Here is a 20,202-nt window from a genome sequence, read left to right as displayed (position 1 = left end):
GGTAAATCTCATTGCAAGATTAGAACCTAGCAACCTACAATATCGTTTTTCTTTTATTTTTTTTTTTACTTTAGTTGGAAATTAAATAAGTGCAATTGCATATAAAATAAAGGCATTTCTTAATTTAGTTTTAGTTGGAAATTAAATAAGTGCAATTGCACTTAATGACGAGTTAAGGTTTCTGGAAACTTCCCTTTCACTGAAGATATTAACCTAGCTATGTCACCAAAAAGGTTCAAAATGTCAAATTTTGAGACTTACAATGGTACAGTTGACCCTTTTGATTATTTGAAGCTTTATCGGAATAACAAAATGATAAAATGAGCCAATAAAGCTTTTATGTACAAAAGGCTAGCCATCACATTAAGAGAAGTAGCTCCATCATGGTATAACGATTTGAAACTAAGGTCATCATAACCTTCAAACAGCTCAGCCATTCCTTTTTGTTTAGGTTCATCAATAGTTGACCAAAAAAAAAAAAACTACATTTAGCTTGATATTGATCTACCAAGGTCGAAATGAATCCTTAAACTTGTATGTTATGCATTTTAACATTGAAACTCTTTAGGTTAAAGGGTTAGAGTAGGTTGTTACAATTTTCAATTCTAACAAGTGGATTAAGGAATAGAGAATACCACTTAAAACTCACATTCTCTCTAAAGCCACCTAAGACTCTAGTGGATGCCTTACTAATCCTTGAGAAGTATATCAACAATGAAGCTACAATTAAAAACAAATGATATAAGAAAGGCCTATCCCTCTTCTTTGCCCATGAAAGGGAAAAAAAATCTACGATCCCCAAAAAAGAAAAATAATATAAAGGTACCTTATGGCTAGAAGCCTAAGCCGATAACATAGTGATTATACTGTACTAAATAGCTCTTGAGAATGGATTCTAATACACATTGAAAGAGATCATAAACTTATATGGTCACAACCATTGAGGTAGAATACTAAAAGAGATATTTACAAAACATGTGCTTTTCATAAAAATTACAGCCACAACACTGAAAATTGCATTGACCTTAAAAATAAAATTGAAAATTTGATCAAAAAAGATTGACTAGGCAGGTTTATGGATCGAAAAAGATATGGGTAAGGGAGAAGAGATTTCATAAGAAGAGATCAAGAAGAAAGGACAAGATGGAACCAAGAAAACAAAGACAAGAAAGAAAATCGAATTGGTGGCAACCAAAAGGTCGAGCAAGAAGAGGATAAGGGGAACAATGTGGATAACAGGTCCATTGCAGGTATAATAAATATGACCACTGAAGGGACTTTGATGTTGGCCAAAAAAAAATTTGATCGAGGACAATTATGGCCATTAGATCCTCAACCAAAAATAGAAGAGCTGGAAGGATAAGTCGATCTCTTTCACTTTGAAGGATTTATAAAAAAATCTAATTCCTACATGATGATGTCATTGTCATTTAGGCCATGGTCTATAATCATGTTGTGAAAAAGATTTTGTTTGATAGTGAGAATTCAATTGACGTTCTATATTATGCGATAATATTGAGGATAGGCATAACAGAGAAAATGTTGAAGCCATTCACCACCACTCTGATCAACTTTGGGAATGAACAAATGCTAGTTAAGGGAACTATCAAGTTGTCAATCTTATTGGGTACCCAGCCAAGGTGTGTTACCTCAATCATCAAATTTATGGTGGTAAATGTCCCATTTGCTTATAATATGATATTAAGTCGACCTCGTCAATCTGTTATTAGAATCATTGGCTCAGATTCTCATTTGAAGATCAAGTTTTCAATGTCTAATGACATTGAAAAACTTAGAGGAAACTGTAAACACCTCATTTTATTTGAGATTTTTCTGGGCTAAAAACAGACTTTCAACCATTAATTGGGCTCGATTGAGAAGCTTTGGGTCTGATATGAGAATTTTCAATTTTAATTTGATTTGGTTTGATTTTACTTGTTTTTCGAACATAAAATTAAAAAAATAATAAAAAGAGAAAAATAAAAAAATATAATACTATTATGGAATAAGTTCTGAATTTATTGGAATAATTCACGGTGATTCAATCTCGAATTTGTTAGGCGTATTTCATGCTGATGACCAAGCATATACAACCGACAATGAAGAGCAAATAATGGAGAGAAATCATGAAAGGATCGGTTTTGAAGGCTCATTTTTTTCACTAACTTTTTTAGCTAAAAAAAAAAAGAAAAAAAAAGAATAGATGTCAAGAAAACTTGACTCCAATAGCAGTAGCAGAATTTTCTTTACTTCTTGAAAGGAATCGAATGCTAAGTCCACCTTTCTGGAAGTAGATTCTTCTTTAAAAACCCTTGTCTTTTAACTTCTGAGTTTGCCACAGAGAGCTTTGTTAAGCACATAGTCATCTGAATATCTGGCATCAGACACTCGTTGAAGGTGAACTAGTGCTAGTTCAACTTTTTTTTTCTGCAAATCCTCTTTCTGATGTTCAAAATGATAAAATGGATCTTCCAGCTTGTTTTTGTCTTCATCACCAGGAAGTTCTAATGTCTCAGCATCCTCAACATCAAACATCTCAGTTTTTCATTGAGCCCCATTAATGATCACATACTCATAATTTTTTGAGCCTGTCTGAATGATGATCTTGTGTTTACAGCGAGTAGACTTCATGGGTTTAATTTCTTGTTCTTGTTGAAGTGGATTAGATGCTTCAAGTTTGATTTGTCGAGGATGTCGAAACCATATTGGAGAGGTTTCCTGCAAACTGTCAAAGCAAGATGCTTTTAGCAATAATGCCTAATTGGATCAAGAGCCATACCCAGAAGCACTAAAAAAATACATCAATTATTGATCTGGTTGGAGAATCTGATCAAAAGTTGGCAGAAAGAATTTCCTTGTATTCAATTTGTAGACACCCAATTGGGTCCGGGCCCAGATCAATTGGGCCTGGCCCAAACGGGTAAGGCCCAATTCAATCCTGTATTTTTTTTTCTTTTTTCTTCTTTTGTATTTTATGTATTTTATTATTATTATTATTATGTATATATTTATTTTTTTTTTTTATTAGATTAGATTTATATGTATATAGTTATATATTTATTATTATTATTATTATTATTATTTTTTTTGTAATATATACTTGGGTTTATCTTATTTTATTATTATTATTATTATTATTATTATTTTTAATTATCTGTTCTGATTTTTCCTGATTATCAGATATTTTTTTTTTAAATATCTTTTGATTTATCTGATTATTATCTAGTATTTTTTTATTTTTGATTTTGGAGGGCTAAGATTGAAGCTGAAGAATCCTACCGGGAATGGGAATTCAATCAAGAGAGTCCAATTGGATTCAAAGACTGAATTCCCGTCCAAGGAGGAATTGGGATTGATCAGAAACTCCTGATCAATCCCTATATAAAGCACCTCTTGGAACAGTTCAAAAACACACAGAAAACAGTAAGCAAAGCTACTGATTTGAGAGAAAAGGAGGCGTATAGGAAGTTAGAAAAAGTTTAGGAGTGTTCTGGGAGTGAGAAAAATTTTTTAGAGATTTTTGGCGAAAATTTTTTCTTGGAAATTTCCAGATTTCGGCGAAAATTCCGGCGAAGTTTGAATTTTCCGGCGAAAATTCCGGCCAACATTGAAGTTTCCGGCGATCTGCCCAGTTTCCGGCGAAGAATCCCAGAAACCGGCGACTTTCCGGCCAACTTCCGGTGAAATTTCCAGATTCCGACGAAAATTTCCAGAATCCGGCACCGGTGTTCTTCGGTTTCTAGAGAGAAGGGAGAGAAAAAGGAAGAAGAGAGAGAGAGGGGGAGGAGCGTTCTGCCGAAAAACGGAGGAAGGTGCCTTTTATACCCTCCCAAAACGACGTCATTTTGGCCTTAAGTAACCCAGAGGATCCGCGCGTTTTGCCGCAACCCGACCCGACCCGGGCGTCGACCCGCTTTTTGACCCGCGCGTGCCAGCCCCCTCCGAGTCGAGCCGAGCCGAGCCAAGCCGCCAAGCCGCTCCCCCCGAGCCGTTTTCCTGCCTTGAGCCGAGCCGAGCCGCGATCCGAGCCGCTCCAGGTTTTTTTTTTTTTTTTTTTTTTCTTTCTTTGAATTTTTTTTATTTTATTTATTTCTTTGTTTATTTTAATTTTTATTTATTAGATTAGGTTTATGTAATATTCTTTTTATTTATTTTTTATTATTTTATTTTCTTTAAATAAAAATAAAAAATTCCAAAAAAAATATATTTTTAGGGAAAAGTTGAAAGTATCAATTTTCCTCAGAAATAAATTTCAAAAAAAAATATTTTTGGGGAAAAGTTGAAAGTATCAATTTTCCTTAAAAATCAAAATTTCAAAAAAAATATTTTTGGGGAAAAGTTGAAAGTATCAATTTTCCTTAGAAATAAATTTTCAAAAAAAGGGTTTTTGAGGAAAAGTTGAAAGTATCAATTTTCCTTGAAAATCGAAATTTCCAAAAAATATTTTTAGGAAAAAGTTGAAAGTATCAATTTTCCCTACAAAAAAAAATCATTCTTTCCTTCCTTTCTATCTTAATTTTGATTTTGTTTTTTTTTCTTTAAATAATCCGACGACAGAGCCTCTGTAAGTGAAACATTAGTTTTCTTGCATACTCCTGAGGTGAGGGAATTTTCTCAATTTTCTGCTAAAAGTATTAGAGTCAATTGAGAATAATTTCCAATAACTAATTACTTGGTAAAATTTTAAAGCTTTTGGATAACATAAATTTAAGCTGGTACCATCTTTTGATGGGCGTTGTGAGGGTGCTATAACCTTCCTCACACGTAACCGAACTCCCGAACCCTGTTCTGGTTAGTAGACCTGAACCTATTCTTTTAGGGACCCTTAAGCTTAGGTGTTCCCTGAAAGGACAGATTCCTTAGGTGGCCAATCACACCTAGATAAAAAAGATTGGTGGCGACTCCCTAAAGCCAATGTCTAGCGATAGATCCCCGGATCTAGACGTTATGACACAATTGCAGCAAATATGCATGGAAAACCATCAATTCTTGATCTTTTAAAGACAGAGCATGCAAAAGAAAGAAATGATAAACCTGAGGTTGTGAAAATCGGATTGGGGTTCATATGCCGCAATGACCACTACTGTAGTTGCAGCTTTATTTCATTACTTTGGTGTTGTAAACATTTTCGCCTAGTCTAAATTTCACACCAACAAAATATGGATTTCACAGATCTCAATGTGGTGCATAGGATAGCTTAAAGGCCCATTGTATTGCATAAGAAAAAGTTGGCAGTAGCTTTGATGATGAAATTTTCGGTTGAAGCTTAGAAATTCTTGCGTGAACTCGGTGATTCAGGTAAGGATTTACGCTTTAATCTGATCCGATTACAGATTTTTTTAAAATTTTATTTTAATATTCTTTTAACCTTTTTTTATTATTTTTTTGTTTTATTTAAAAAAAAATATTTTTGCCACTGGTATTTTTGAAAAAGAAAAATTAAAAAAAAGAACAAATCTTTTCAAATAAAAATCTTTGTTTTCAAAATAATAAAAAATAAAAAATTGAGAGGTATTACTTTTTTTTATGGAATAAAAATTAATAAATCTGATGATAAAGCCTTTTCAAAATAGGACACTAGTCTTTATGAATACTTTTAAGATGATAGAATTATCTTAAATTACTACCAAACTATTGGGACAATTTTGGGGCTAATTTTCAATACTAAATTATTTGGTAAAGCATAAAAAAATGATGATCAAGGCTTAGATAAGTTGAAATCAAACTAGTACTATCCCTTAAATGAGTGTTTGGGGGGTGCTACAACCTTCTCCATGTGTAATTAACTTTCGAATCTAACCTTTGTTTTGCAAATCAGATTCAATTAAGTGGTCAATCATACCTAAGCAAAAAAGATTAGTGACGACTCCTTTTTTATTCCAAGTCTAGTGATAGGTCCACGGATCTATACGTTATGACAGCTTAGTGGCTCCACTATGGAAATTAAGAGTCAAGCTAGTAAATAATTTCCTATTATCCAAGCCTTGCTTAATAAATTTGAAATTATTTTATACCCTTTATTGCTTATATCTACTTTATTATTTATTTTCCTTTTCACTGTGTATAGCTGCTTATTTTTCATTACTTATATTTGCCTAATTATCTATTTATTGTATATATATTTGTCATTCATTTGTATATGCATAATATAAGCCTTCCACTCGGGCTTTACCTTTAGGAGAGAGTGAAGTACCTATGCCCTCATGAGATTTCATGTCTCCATATAGGCCTACGAAACACTCATACTCAAATTAGACCCTTTTCGCTTGTAACCTATGATGGGCGAGAATTTGGGTGCCTTACTAGTTTGTAATAAACCATGATGTAAGGAACAATTAATGAACTTTTTAGAATCAACCCAAACCGCATATAAAGCCCAACCATAGATAGAGCCTTATCCTCTCACCCTTCATAGTTAACCTAAAATCTAGGATCATGTTGTTGTTTTACTTGCTTTATAGTATTTATTCTTTATTTTTTTGATATGACTAATTGATTTTTTTTATCTTCTTTTTATTTCTTTTCTCCTTGCACATATTCATAAATATACATATAGATTACATATTATGTTTACTAACCCTTTTTTTTTTATGTATGCATGCATTCAAGCATCACTGCATTCATTCTCATGCATAATCTAATAAATCCATAAACATCTTTCTAAATTTGCACCATATTTGTGGGAAATCAAGGTTCAAAGATAGCTCAACATCGGTACTACACTCAGGTTAGAGCCAAAAAAATGGAGCAAGACAATGTAGACTGGCTTGAAAGAATAGAAAAGCTTCATGAAGTACTTGAAAAAAAATTGAGTAAAATCCTGTAAGCTTTGAAAAAGTGAAATAGAGGAAAGGTAATAGAAATAAATATTTTACATGAAGATCATGAGCCACTGTATCCTTCAGGTTTTATTTCACACAAACTCAAGTCACTCCAAGCTTTCATCAACAACAAACCATATTTTTAAATTTCAATCAAGGGAATGTTCAGAGTTATATCAATTTTGTTTTCATTGAAAAGGCAGATGAGCCAATCTAAATTCCCAAAATGGATGAGACTAAAGAGAAAGAAAAGCTACAAACAGTTGTACCCCCAAAAGACTCTAAGATCGATCAAGCCATAAGTATGATTGAGAAAAGATTATGGGCTGTAGAGGGCATTAATTTTTATGGATCCATGGATGCTACTAACCTTTGCCTAGTTTTCGGATGTTGTAATTCTTCCAAAATTTAAGGTACCAAAATTTGAGAAGTATAAAGGTACCAAGTGCCCCATTATGCATATCACAATGTATTGTCATAAAATGATAGCATATACCAGCAATGAGAAACTGCTAATGCATGTATTCTAGGACAGCTTAATCGGGTCTACTACAAGATAGTATGTTTAGTTGGATAAGACTCGCATTAAGTCATGAAAGGATTTAACTCGATCATTCATCAATCGATACTATCACATCATAGACATGGCTTCTGATCACTTTTCGTTACAAGGTATAGAGAAAAAAGCATCTGAATCTTTTAAAGAATATGCTCAAAGGTGGCGAGATGTTACTGTTCAAGTCCAACCTCCCCTAACAGAGAAAGAAACAATAGTGTTATTTGAAAGCACTCTAAAATCACCTTATTATGAGAAGATGATAAAAAATACGACTAAGAATTTTACCAATATGGTGATATCAAGAGAGATTATTAAAAATGTCATCAAAAGTGGTAAGCTTAAGGAAGAAAAGACTAACAGTGCCAAAGAAGGTGAGATGCCTAAAAGAGAAGAGGATGAAGCCTAAACGGTGAGTTTTGAAGGACAGCAATCCAGAAGTTATGTTATACATCCACTATATGTTCATCATGCTAATTATCCAATAGCCAATAATGCTGCACAAGTTTTTTACCGACCATATCTCCCAACCGTGAATAACACCACTCTAAGTCTTCATCAGCTAGTTTTTCAAGCACTTGCATATAGGCCTTATCCTGTTACTACATCAGTTTTAAGGTCTAACAATCAAGCAAGTGGTTTAAGAAGATTCAAGGACAATCAAAAGAGAGCTTATAGTGATCTTATCCTCATAACTTATATTGAGCTATTTTCAGAATTGGTTAAGAATAACCTAGAATCCCTAATCTTTTTGGAACTATTGAAGCTACCTTATCCTAAATGGTACAATGTTATACCACATGTGACTATAATAATAGGAATATGGATCATTCCATAGAAACTTACCCTGTTTTCAAGCATATGATGCAAAGTTTGATTTGAGTAGGCTCGATAAGCTTTAATGAGTCAGGAGAGCTGAATATCCACAAATACTCTTTGCCCAATCATCCAGGGGCATGACTTTGAGAAAGTTGATTGAAACTAATTATCATCTTAAGATTTCTTAAAAATATGGATCTTTTTTATGAGCTCAGATTTTAGTTTATTTTTCATCATTTTAATAAAAGTGACAGATATAATGCATTTTCATGACATTTTTTTTGTGTGAATCACTATTATTTACTTTTACCTTCTCATACCTTTTTTCATATCCATTCTTAATTTTCAAATAATGAATGTTCAGACAATCAGGATGATAGTTCAGGATTCGATTTCAAAAACATCACTCATGATGGTTTGATTGATAGATAAAGATTGTTGATTCATTGGGATTACTAAATAAAAAGAAGATAAATTTGGTGAAGAATTTTGAAAGTGATGTGACATATGATTTTTGTGATTGTTCACTCACAAGCTTGCTCATAGTTGACAAATGTTCTTTATTGAGAGTATTCATGTTTGAAATGAGAAATGACTATTTTTCTTCTATTCTTCAAAGGAAAAAAAAATATCTTGCTACCTTATTTGAACATTTAAAAATTTTTTTTTGGAGAACCCTAATCAAGGATCACCCTCACATTGAGAGCAAAATTTTAAAAATTTATTCATTTTTAGAGGCAAAGCTCTTTTATGATCAAGTTTTCTTGACAAATGAAAAAATAAAAAAAATTTATGAGGTAAAATGCCAATATGCTCCACCAAAAAGAAAAGAAAAGAAATTGATATGGCAAAATGACAATATTCTTTACCTAAAAAAAAGGTAAAAAAATGAAAAAAAAATTGATGAGGCAAAATGCCAATGTGCTCCACCAAAAAAAAAAAGAGAAAAAAAAATTGATGGGGCAAAATGTCAATGTGCACCATAAAAAAAAGGATGAAAAAAAATTGATGGGCCAAAATGTTAAAGTATTTCACATGAAAAAATGATTCTTGGTTTGATTACCTTTCAAATACAAATTGGGCCTATTTTATCCCTTTTTTTTACACTCATTTACCTTAGCCTGCATTACGTCCCTTAAAAGTTTATTTTAATCAAATATGAATACTTGATTTGGAGAATCATGAATTGAATTGAGGCAGGTTTACCATTGGATTGTGTGAAGTTTTGATCAAAATGTCAACAAAAGAGGAAGAGAAAGAGAAATAAGAAAATGTATGTAAAAAAAAAGCAAAAAGTAAAAAAAAAAAAAAAAAACAAAAAAAAGGAAGACTTAAACTAAAAACCTGAAATTTAAGTAAAGATGAAAACTCCATGTGAAGGTCCCTGAGAGAAGAATGAGGAATAGCTTAAAGATTGAAGATATTAATGGAATGCGTTTTTGAAAGATGATCCTAAGCTTAAGTTCAAAATTGTCTGAACAATCATTATTTTGGATGTTAATGCCCTGTTTGAATAAATCTCATTATTTTGCCTTTGTTTACCCTTGAGTTATTCTCGATCCTACCTTTTTGTTCTTTCAACAATAAAAACCCATTTTTTTTATCCTTTACTAAATAAACATCCCTTTAATGAACCAACAAAAAGATATCATGTCTGTCACTTATTTAAATGATGGCAAATAAATGAATGACATTTTTCATAAAGAGTTTTTCATTCTTTTGAAAGAAATCCAAGATGAGATGAATGAAAAAAGCATGAAAAAATTATCCACAATGGAGCAAACAAGTGACTCGGTGATAAATTCAATAATAGATTAGTTGACATGACCTATGAGCTATGAGAAATGAGAGGAATGACATGGACCAGTAAATAGAATTTGTTTTAATATGCTGAGAAGCTAAGAAGAATTGGTGGAGTCTTAAGAATCTTGCCACCACAATTGAAATTTCATGATATCAACATTACATATATTGCATTTACATTTACAGCCTGGATAGGACATGTATATGTATCATTACAATATTATCTTCACTCATTTGATCTTGGCTTAGTTCGGATTATTTTTGACTCGTAATTTCGTCCTAGTCATTTATTTTTTACCTCAATTCGGTCTTGGTCGATTTTTTTTGACTCATTGTTCTATCCTCGTCATTCATTTTTTACTTCAATTCAGTCCTGGTCGTCTCATTTTCTAATTCGTGATTTAATCTCAATCATTTATTTCGATTTTGGTTTGATACAGATGAGTTTTTAAAACCTCTGTAAAACATGGAGTTTTACGAATCTTTCTGTCTTACGAATTTGAAAGTATTTGCAAACCTTGCACATTTACGAATCTTGTATCTTTACAAATCTTACATCTTACGAACCTAAAAATCCTTACGAATCTTGCATTTTTGCGAAACTTAGAACCTTACGAATCTTTCTATCTTACGAATCTGAAAGTCCTTGTGAACCTTGCACCTTTGTGAAACTTGAAACTTTATGAATCTTTCTTTCTTACGAACTTGAAAACCCTTGCGAATCTTGCATCTTTGTGAATCTATAACTTTGGAGAAACCTGAAATCTTGTAAATCTTTTTTGCAAACTTGAAAATCCTTACGAAGCTTGTATATTTGAACCTTTACGAAACTTGAAATCTTACGAATCTTTCTTTCTTACGAATCTAAAAATCTTTGTGAAACTTAGAATCTTGTGAATTTTTCATTCTTGCGAATCTGAAAACCTTTATAGATCTTGAATCTTCGCAATTTTATTAAACTTAGCATCTTAGGATTTTTTTCAACTTCTGTCCAAATTATGAATCTTTGGATTCAAAATGAAATTTGGAGCTTTATTCGACCTGTGATTTTATCTCAGTTATTTATTTTCGACCTCGACTCGATCCTAGTCACTTCATTTTTGACTTGTAGTTTCACCAAAATCACTTGATCTTGGCTTAGTCCAGATCATTTCTTATGACTAGTGGTTTTATCCCTGTCATCTATTTTCGACCTCAACTTGGTCCTAGTTACTTCATTTTTTACTTGTGGTTTCGCCCCAATCACCTGATCTTGACTCAGTTTAGATCATTTCTTATAACTCGTGGTTTCGTCTCGGTCATTTATTTTCAACCTCAACTCAGTCCTGATCGTTTCATTTTTTATTTGTGGTTTCACCCCAATCACCTGATCTTGGCTCAATCTAGATCATTTCTTATGACTCGTGGTTTCATCTCTGTCATTTATTTTTTACCTCGACTCAGTCCTGGTTGCTTCATTTTTTACTTTTGGCTTTGCCCCAGTCACCTAATATTGGCTCAATTCAGATCACTTCTTATGACTTGTGATTTTGTCTCAATCATTTATTTTTGACCTTGACTTGATCCTGATCGCTTCATTTTTTACTTGTGATTTTGCCCCAATCACCTAATCTTAGTTCAGTCCAGATCATTTCTTATGTCTCATGATTTCATCTTGATCATCTATTTTCGACCTCAACTTAGTCTTGGTGGTTTCGTTTTTGACTCGTGATTTCGTCGCAATCATTTGATCTTAGCTCAGTTAAGATCATTACTTATGACTCGTGGTTTCATCTCGATTATTTATTTTCGACATCAACTCGATCCTAGTCACTTTATTTTGACTCGTGGTTTCATTCCAGTCACTTGATTTTGGCTCAATCCGGATTATTTCTTATAATTCGTGGTTTCGTCCTAGTCATTTTTTACCTTAACTTGATTTTGGTGTCTTATTTTTAACTCGTGGTTTTATCCCGGTCACATGATCTTGGCTTAATCTAGATCATTTTTTTATGACTCGTGGTTCTGTCACAATTATTTATTTTCAACCTTGACTTGATCTTGATCATTTCATTTTGATTCGTGATTTTATCTTAGTCACCTGATCTTGGCTCAGTCCAGATCATTTTCTGATTATGATTTCGTCCCGACCTTCCAATCTCAATTTTTAGACCCAAACAAAATTGATGTTTTTTATCTTTGTACAATTCATGTTTCATAGAAATGCACAAAAAATGATAGTTGTAGACATTCTATTTTGTCCAAGATTTTTTCAAACTAAAAACGGATCTTCAACCATTAATTGGGCCCGATTGAAAAGCTTTGAGTCTGATAAAAAATTTTTCTATTTTAATTTGATTTGGTTTGATTTTATTTGTTTTTCAAAAATAAAATTAAAAAAATAATAAAAGGAGAAAAATCAGGAAAAAGAAACGTGGTCCTATTATGGAATAAGTCCCGAATTTATTGGAATAATTCTTGGTGATTCAATGTCGGATCTGTTAGGCGTATTTCATGTAGATGACCAACAATATACAACCGGCAATGAAGAGCAAATAATGGAGAGAAATCAGGAGGGGATCGGTTTTGGGGGCTCAATTTTTTCACTAACTTTTTTAGCTAATAGAAAAAAGGAAGAAAAAAAGAGGAAGAGATGCCAAGAAAATTTGACTCCAGCAATAGTACCAGAATCTTCTTTGCTTCTTGAAAGGAATCGAATGCTAAGTCCACCTTCCTGGAAGCAGATTCTTCTTCAAAAACCTTTTTCTTTTGACTTCTGAGTTTGCCACACAGAACTTTGTTAAACGCATAGTCATCTGAATATCTGGCATATGACATTCGTTGAAGGTGAACTATTACTGGTTCAACTTCTTTCTACTGCAAATCCTTTTTCTGGTGTTCAAAATGATAAAATGGATCTACCAGCTTGTCTTTGTCTTCATCACCAGGAAGTTTTAATGTCTCAGTATCCTCAATATCAAACACCTCAGTTTTTCGCTAAGCCCCACTAATGATCACATACTCACAATTTTTCGGGCCTATCCGAATGATGATCTCGTGTTTACAGCGAGCAGACTTCATGGGTTTAATTTCTTGTTCTTGTTGAAGTGGATTAGATGCTTCAAGTTTGATTTGCTGAGGATGTCGAAACCATATTGGAGAGGTTTCCTGCGAACTGTCAAAGCAAGATGCTTTCAGCAACAATGCCTAATTGGATCAAGAGCCACACCCAGAAGCACTCAAAAAATCCATTAATTATGTATCTGGTTGGAGAATCTGATCAAAAATTGGCGGAAGGAATTTCCTTGTATTCAATTGCAGCAAATATGCATGGAAAACCATCAATTCTTGGTCCTTTAATGACAGAGCATGCAAAAGGAAGAAATGATAAACCTGAGGTTGTGAAAATCGGATTGGGGTTCATCTGCAGCAATGACCACTGCTGTAGTTGCAGCTTTATTTCATTACTTTGGTGTTGTAAACCTTTCTGCCTAGTCTAAATATTCACACCAACAAAATATGGATTTCACGGATCTCGATGTGGTGCATAGGATAGCTTAAAGTGCCCATTGTATTGCATAAGGAAAAGTTGGCAGTGACGTCGATGATGAAATTTTCGATTGAAGCTTGAAATTTTTGCGTGAGCTTGATGATTCAAGTAAGGATTTGCGCTCAAACCTGACGCAGGGTTTTTTATTTTATTTTATTTTTTTAATTATTTTTTGATTTTATTTTTTGAAAAAAAAATATTTCTGTGGTATTTTTGAAAAAGAAAAATAAAAAAAAAAGAAAAAAAAATTTTCAAATAAAAAATCTTTGTTTTCAAAATAATAAAAAATAAAAAATTGAGAGGTTTTACTTTTTTTTTATAAAATAAAAATTAATAAATCCGACAACGAAATTTTTTCAGAGTAAGACACTAGTCTCTATAAATATTTTTTAAATAAGAATTATTTTAAATTGGTACCAAACTATTAAAACAATTTTAAGATTAATTTTTAATACTAAATTATATGATAAAGCATAAAAAATTATGATCAAGTTTGGATAATTCAAAATCAAACTGATATCATCTTTTGAATAAACGTTTTGAGGTTGCTACAACAATTTTTATGCACAATTGATAGTCAATCACACCTAAATAGATTAGTGACAACTCATTTTTATTTCAAATCTAATGATAGATCTATAGATTTATATATTATAACAAAAACTAATTCACAGCACGCTAATGTTAACCAAAGCTGAAGAACCCCAAAACAACTAAGACGTCAAAGTCAAGGTCAAGGAAATAGAAGAAACAAAAAAAAATAAGTCATGGTAAGAAGCAGAAAAAAATCGAAGAAAGGAAAGAAGCGTACTCTAAAAAGTCACTTCAAGCTTTTAAGCTTGTATATACTTTTGAAAAGAAATTTTTAAAAATTTATGAAAGTGGCACCTAGAGGCTGGCATACACATTCATATCAATTGAACCAAACCCTTAAGCCGGTCACATAAATATAAAAAATATATTTTAATCAGCTCATTTTTCTACAAATGCATTATTCTACTAACAATTCAACTAACATCTACATTAGGGTTCCTCTTTCTCGCAAGAAATAGTCTTGATCTAATTGAACAAAAGAAAATCATTGATCAAAGGCCTGAAATAGATGTTAGCTGACCAAAACCTACAAAAGACCTCATTATTGTGCCGTTTTACAAAAATAACACTGACAAATGTATGCAAATCAGGGCTAAACTCGAAGATAAAAAACCAATAATCCAACTTTTAAGAAATAATGCCATCTTGTTTGCATGAACCCCATCTAACATGCTTGGGATAGATCCTATGGCGATGGTCCACAAGCTGCACACTAACCCAAACATGAAACCTCTTCAACAAAAGAAGAGAACCATTACCCCAGAAAGATAGAAAGTAATTGAGAAAGAGGTCGGTTAATTGCTAAAACCTCTCTTCATTAGGGAAGCATAATACCTTGAGTAGATTACCAATATCATCATGGTGAAAAAATATAGTGAAAAAATGAAAATGTGTTTTGATTTCATTAATTTCAATAAATAATAGCTTTCCTCGGCTCAAATAGATCGACTAATAAAAAATAGTGCCAAACATGATCTATTCACCTTTATAGACGCATATTCAAGCTATAACCAAATCAAAATGCTGAGAGAGGATGAGGAGAAAACAACGTTTGTGAAAAAAAAAGGCTTGTACTATTACAAGGTAATGCCTTGTGGCTTGAAGAATGCAGAGATGACCTATCGAAGCCTAATTAATTAAGTCTTCAAGGATCAGATCAGCCATGTCAAACTATATATGGACGCCATGATTGTCAAGAGCAAAATTGAAAATATAATGACAGATTTCAATATTGACATGTAATATGATGACAAATTTGACCTTAATCATAAAAATTATAAATAAACAAAAAATTTGAGAAATCTTTGGTGCATCAAATAATAATCCATGTAATAAATCCCAAAGAAGTAGCAATTGAAAATTTCACACTGAAAATGTCAACAAAAATGTCAAAACATATATATATACATAGCAAGAAAATGACAGCAGCAGCCACCGTTATTGAAATCTATTTCAATGGAAGTTGCACTTTGTACGTTTCACGTGTTCCCCTTTCTTTACCAAGTCAATCCTTGGGAAACCTACGGTTTCATCAATCTTACACACCATAATATAACAAAAAAATGATATAAAAAAATGACACGAGTTAAAATTTTGATAAAAATATCAGTTTGTCAAAAATATATATATATATATTTCATATTTATCATGTTAACATGAATTATAGTTAAAATTTTGATAAAAATATCAGTTTGTCAAAAATAAAAATATATATATATATATATTTCATATTTGTCATGTTAACATGAATTATAATATTATAATTTTTGTATTTTACAAGTATATGACACAAATAATACGAAACATATACAAATTGCCAGATCTAGTTTCATAAGCAAAACCCTCTTTCTGCATCTTTTTATTCTCAATGATATTTTCCCAAAACATGTCCGGTACAAGAAAGGAACACAAGAAAACATAGAACAACAAACAACTTTGTTTAGAACATAAAGAAATACAATATGCAGAATGGCAGTCTGCTTAGCTTACAATAAGGAGAAAAGAATTAACAAAACATATCTGTTGATGAAGAAGGCCTCGCCACCTGAAGAGAAACTGGATCCCATTCATCTTTCCCGCAATAGCCATTTTTAACTGCAACAAATTCTAACTGATTTGCATCACCAACAGAAACGGAGGACTCCTTGATACCTAATTGTTTTTCTGGTACAGCTTTCAATCGATATCTTTCTGCCCTAGAGCCGATAACCTGTCCTAATACAGATGCTGCTATGGTAAAGGCCATAGCTGTCTTAGGCATCAAGACAGATTTCCTGAGCATGGCTATGAATGGAACAGCTGCATGGACAGCCACAAACCAAGATGGTGAGAATTTTACAGTGTGTTCCCTCCATATCCCTAAAGGAACATTTGCTGCCATGCCTAACATCCCAATCACCAGTACTTTTGTAGGCAAGGATTGAGGGCGGAGATTCTTGGCAAAAGCAGTTTGTGCCAGTGCTGCCCGGGCTGCAACCACTGCAGGTGGGCACCTGAATTTCATCCCCGGAGGTGGCTGAAAAACCTTCGCAACAAGTGGCAAAACACTGCTAACTGCCCTATACGACTTTGCTATTGGACAGTTCCCATTTTGCAGCCATTCATTGCCCAATGCTTCATGATTGGAATTTCCTCCCTGAAACATCAGCATAAAAAGATGTCAAAATAATACTCCAAAATTTTAAGACATTTGATGATTATTCTAAGTTTAAAAACATAGATGTTCAATTACCTTTGAAGAAGAATCCTTCTTTGATGGTTTTGATTTTCCTTTCTGATTATTCCACTTATTAGAAAATGCATCAAAACTGAAAGGCCCTCCCGGTCCAAAGGATGAAAGACTAATGGTGGCTGCTTTGGCAGCCAAAGGATTGAACTTGGGTGGGGTTGTTTCAGGCTCAGCTTTCTCAGTACGCAATGAAGTTCGTCCAGATAGTGGAACTACTCCATCGTGTCCATGGAAAAGCTTGAATGCCATATCGAAATTGGGTCCATCTTCAAATATTGGACCTTTGGCTCCTCGTACCTTAGGCAAAGAAGTAAAAACCTAATAAGAGCTCAAATAAAACACATGATGGGAGAAGCATAATGATCATGATAGACACAACATCATACCGGCATGGGGAAAGACATGGCGGATGAGAGGGAAAAGTTAGTTGGCTCATTAATGTTTCTCAAAAATGGACATCTAAGGATGTCCATTTGCGAAGATGAATCCTCATTTAGGCCTCTAAAGAAAATTTCCATTTTGGAGGTAACCTGCACAAAAACATAAATCTGTTAAATAAAATCTTAAAGAGCTAAGAGTAAAATGACTCACCAAATATTAAACAAGTTAGCAATCAACATAAAAATTATCAAACTCTAAATAAATCAACAGTTAATCTTAATAATCCCAAAGCAACGATATATCATAAAACACAAGCCACATATCTAAACAACTTCAATTCATATTCGACAAAGCGAAAGTTAGATTCTAGAAGCCATAAAAACATACAGAAAAGACTAAACCCCTATAATTACATCTCTTAGCATCAAAAGAACCGTGCATGTACTCATAAATCAGGACCATATACAACCATCCTTAACAATGAACCGATTTCAGTTGATCACAGAATAAAATCAAACATGTTGATCAAATTAAAACACTCCAAAACAAAAGGAAAATGTTGAAGCTTTTAAACAGCAGACTACGGAAAACATTATTAAAGTTTCAATCTCAACTCTATCAAACACATGGAATTTACCAAATCACTCCTGAATGAACATTAAAGCTCACAAATTACCCAACAAATCGATGAGTCGATCTTAAACCAAAATCAAACACATTTCAAAGAAATTAAGAATAAAGACTGAAGCTTTTAAAAAGAATAGTCTCACATAGAATCAACAAAAGAAAAATCTCAGAAATTACTACCAAAAAAATCCCTGATTACTCGACAGATCCGTCACAGTTAAACCGTTAGAATTTCAAATATAAAACCTAAAAAAATTACATTGGAATTAAACCCAAAAAAATTGAAAAACAGTAAAAAAAATGAAAAAAGGATCAACCCATCAAAGCCAGGGAACCTAAAATCTAAACAACCCATCTAAGAATTCGAAGAGATAAAGCGATTGAAATCAACAGGAAGCTAAAAAAACGCATTACGAGCAATTAAATTAAGAAAAATCTATCACCAAACAACCCAGGAAAAAGAAAGCCAAAAGAATCCGTACCTTTTCTCAGCTAGCGATGATCAAGGAAAGGAAAAGAAGCAAAAAATAAGCGACTTTGGGAGAGAAATCCAAGGAATGGAAACAAAGAAAGGAATCAAAGCAGAGAGAAGAGTTAGGTGTCAAAGGAGAGAATTTAGAATGGAAGAAGACGATTTGGTATTGCTTTAGTTACAATCATAATAAGAAAAATAAAGTATTTTTTGAGGAGGGAACAAGAGAGAGAAAACGACGTCGTGGTAAGCACACGCCGTTTGGGAGAAGGGGTTGGTCAACATTTGCGTGTGGCGACCATAGGTGGACAGGAGTGGCCATAGTGGAAATTAATTTATGAATTATTATTAATTTATTATATCATAATAATAATAATAAAAGTAAAAAAAAAAGTTATTTATTTTTAGGTATCCAAATATTTTTCTTATATAAAATTAAAAAGAAAGGTAAAGTTTTTTTTTCTTTTTTAGGTGAAATATAAATATTATGAGGTGTTTGTTTTTATACATTATCACTAAATTTTTTAAACCACATATCTCATTTATTTTTGAAATTATTTTTTATTTTTAATATACATAAAAAGGATATTTATTTTTAAAAATAGAAAAATATTCGGTAAATTGTTAATTTTTGAATATATATTCAATTATTTTTTTACCAAGTATATTCATTTATTACTGAATCAAATATTAATATTTTTTATTATTAAATTTTTGAATCAGATCAATTAAGACTATTTATTTTTTATTGTATTTAAAATTTTCAAATAATGAATTTAATGGTTCAGAGAGAAAATCATGAACTTTTGTTATATTTTAAATTATTAATTTTTTGAGAGAAAATTAGTAATTTATCAGTCCTGTGATTTATGATTCTGAAAACCTCTTCTTCTTTTTTTAATTGGAAAGATTTAAAATTAACTCTTTAAAAATCATACCCTGTTATCCATCAAATTCTTATGCAAATTAAAAAAATGCTTTAATAAATATAATTTTTTCTATAAATAATTTTTTTATATAAAAATAAAAAAATATATGAATTATTAAATAAGTTAATATCACGAATAAATATGAGTTATAATATAATATTTAAATTTTAAAAATATTTAATTTGATATATAAATGTTAAATTTATTAATTAATATGATATTTTTAATATTGTTAATTTCAAATGGATATGATTATACAAAATTTTTAAATATTATATTAGTTAATAAAATTATATATTATATTATTTAATAAATTTATAATTTAAATATCACATTAAATATTTTATTATAATTTAAAAATAATTTATAACATTATTACTTATTAAATCAAACGCTTTATGCTATAATTAACTTCTTAAAAAAAAAATTCAACAATTGCCATAAAAGGAAAACTGCTTTGGTTATTGTTTTATCTTCATTTTAATCTCATCTTATCTCATATTTAGGTGGGTTATGTACTTGATTTTGGTTCACCAAATTCTGACCTATTCTCACATGTTAGGTTTTTTGTTTTTTTGGCCAACTCTCACGTGTTAGGATTAGGTACAGAAAACGTGAGGTCCACTTTTTTTTTTTTTGAACAAAATAGGCTTCAACTCCAAAATAAAAAAAAAAATTATAAGAGATGAAATTTAAATATGTTAACACTATTTGGATAATCCAAGCAAAGATCAAACGATGGGTGGAAGATACGTAGACCTAAATATTTATATATTTACCAGATTGGCGACAGCAATGGTGGTGACGACCATCGGTTAGCTTCATTGGGTTTTGGTATGAAAAAAAACAAGGAAAAGGTATTTTTTTTTAAAGATGAGAGAATAATCAAAAAAAAAAAATTTTAGGACCTTTTATATAAATTATTAAGATCAAAATAACGTCA

General features: G+C 31.8%; 1 protein-coding gene across 1 annotated transcript; it reads right to left on the bottom strand.

The window, feature by feature from the left end:
• Positions 1–15,948: 15,948 nt before the first annotated feature.
• On the bottom strand, positions 15,949–18,512 carry LOC111296558 (uncharacterized). Its single transcript, XM_022890925.2, has 4 exons — positions 18,341–18,512; positions 17,237–17,380; positions 16,854–17,147; positions 15,949–16,757 (listed from the first exon to the last, which is right to left on the bottom strand). The coding sequence occupies exons 2-4, from the start codon at positions 17,366–17,368 to the stop codon at positions 16,128–16,130; spliced, it is 1,056 nt and encodes a 351-aa protein (XP_022746660.2). The 5' UTR covers positions 17,369–17,380; positions 18,341–18,512; the 3' UTR covers positions 15,949–16,127.
• Positions 18,513–20,202: the final 1,690 nt, after the last annotated feature.

Source organism: Durio zibethinus, chromosome 12, assembly GCF_047325235.1.
Source record: "Durio zibethinus cultivar Kanyao isolate XHJ-2024 chromosome 12, ASM4732523v1, whole genome shotgun sequence".
NCBI classification, from domain to species: Eukaryota; Viridiplantae; Streptophyta; class Magnoliopsida; order Malvales; family Malvaceae; genus Durio; species Durio zibethinus.
The sequence above is the reverse complement of the archived record's forward strand: the minus strand, read 5'-3'. Positions and strand labels throughout refer to the sequence as shown.

Excerpts from the sequence above, each read along its gene's own strand:
- LOC111296558 (XM_022890925.2), bottom strand. The coding sequence starts at position 17,368 with ATGGAAATTTTCTTTAGAGGCCTAAATGAGGATTCATCTTCGCAAATG. Across the intron at positions 17,148-17,236 it reads CCATGTCTTTCCCCATGCCG|GTACGAGGAGCCAAAGGTCC; the intron begins GTATGATGTTGT and ends TCTTTGCCTAAG. Across the intron at positions 16,758-16,853 it reads AGAAGGATTCTTCTTCAAAG|GGAGGAAATTCCAATCATGA; the intron begins GTAATTGAACAT and ends CTGATGTTTCAG.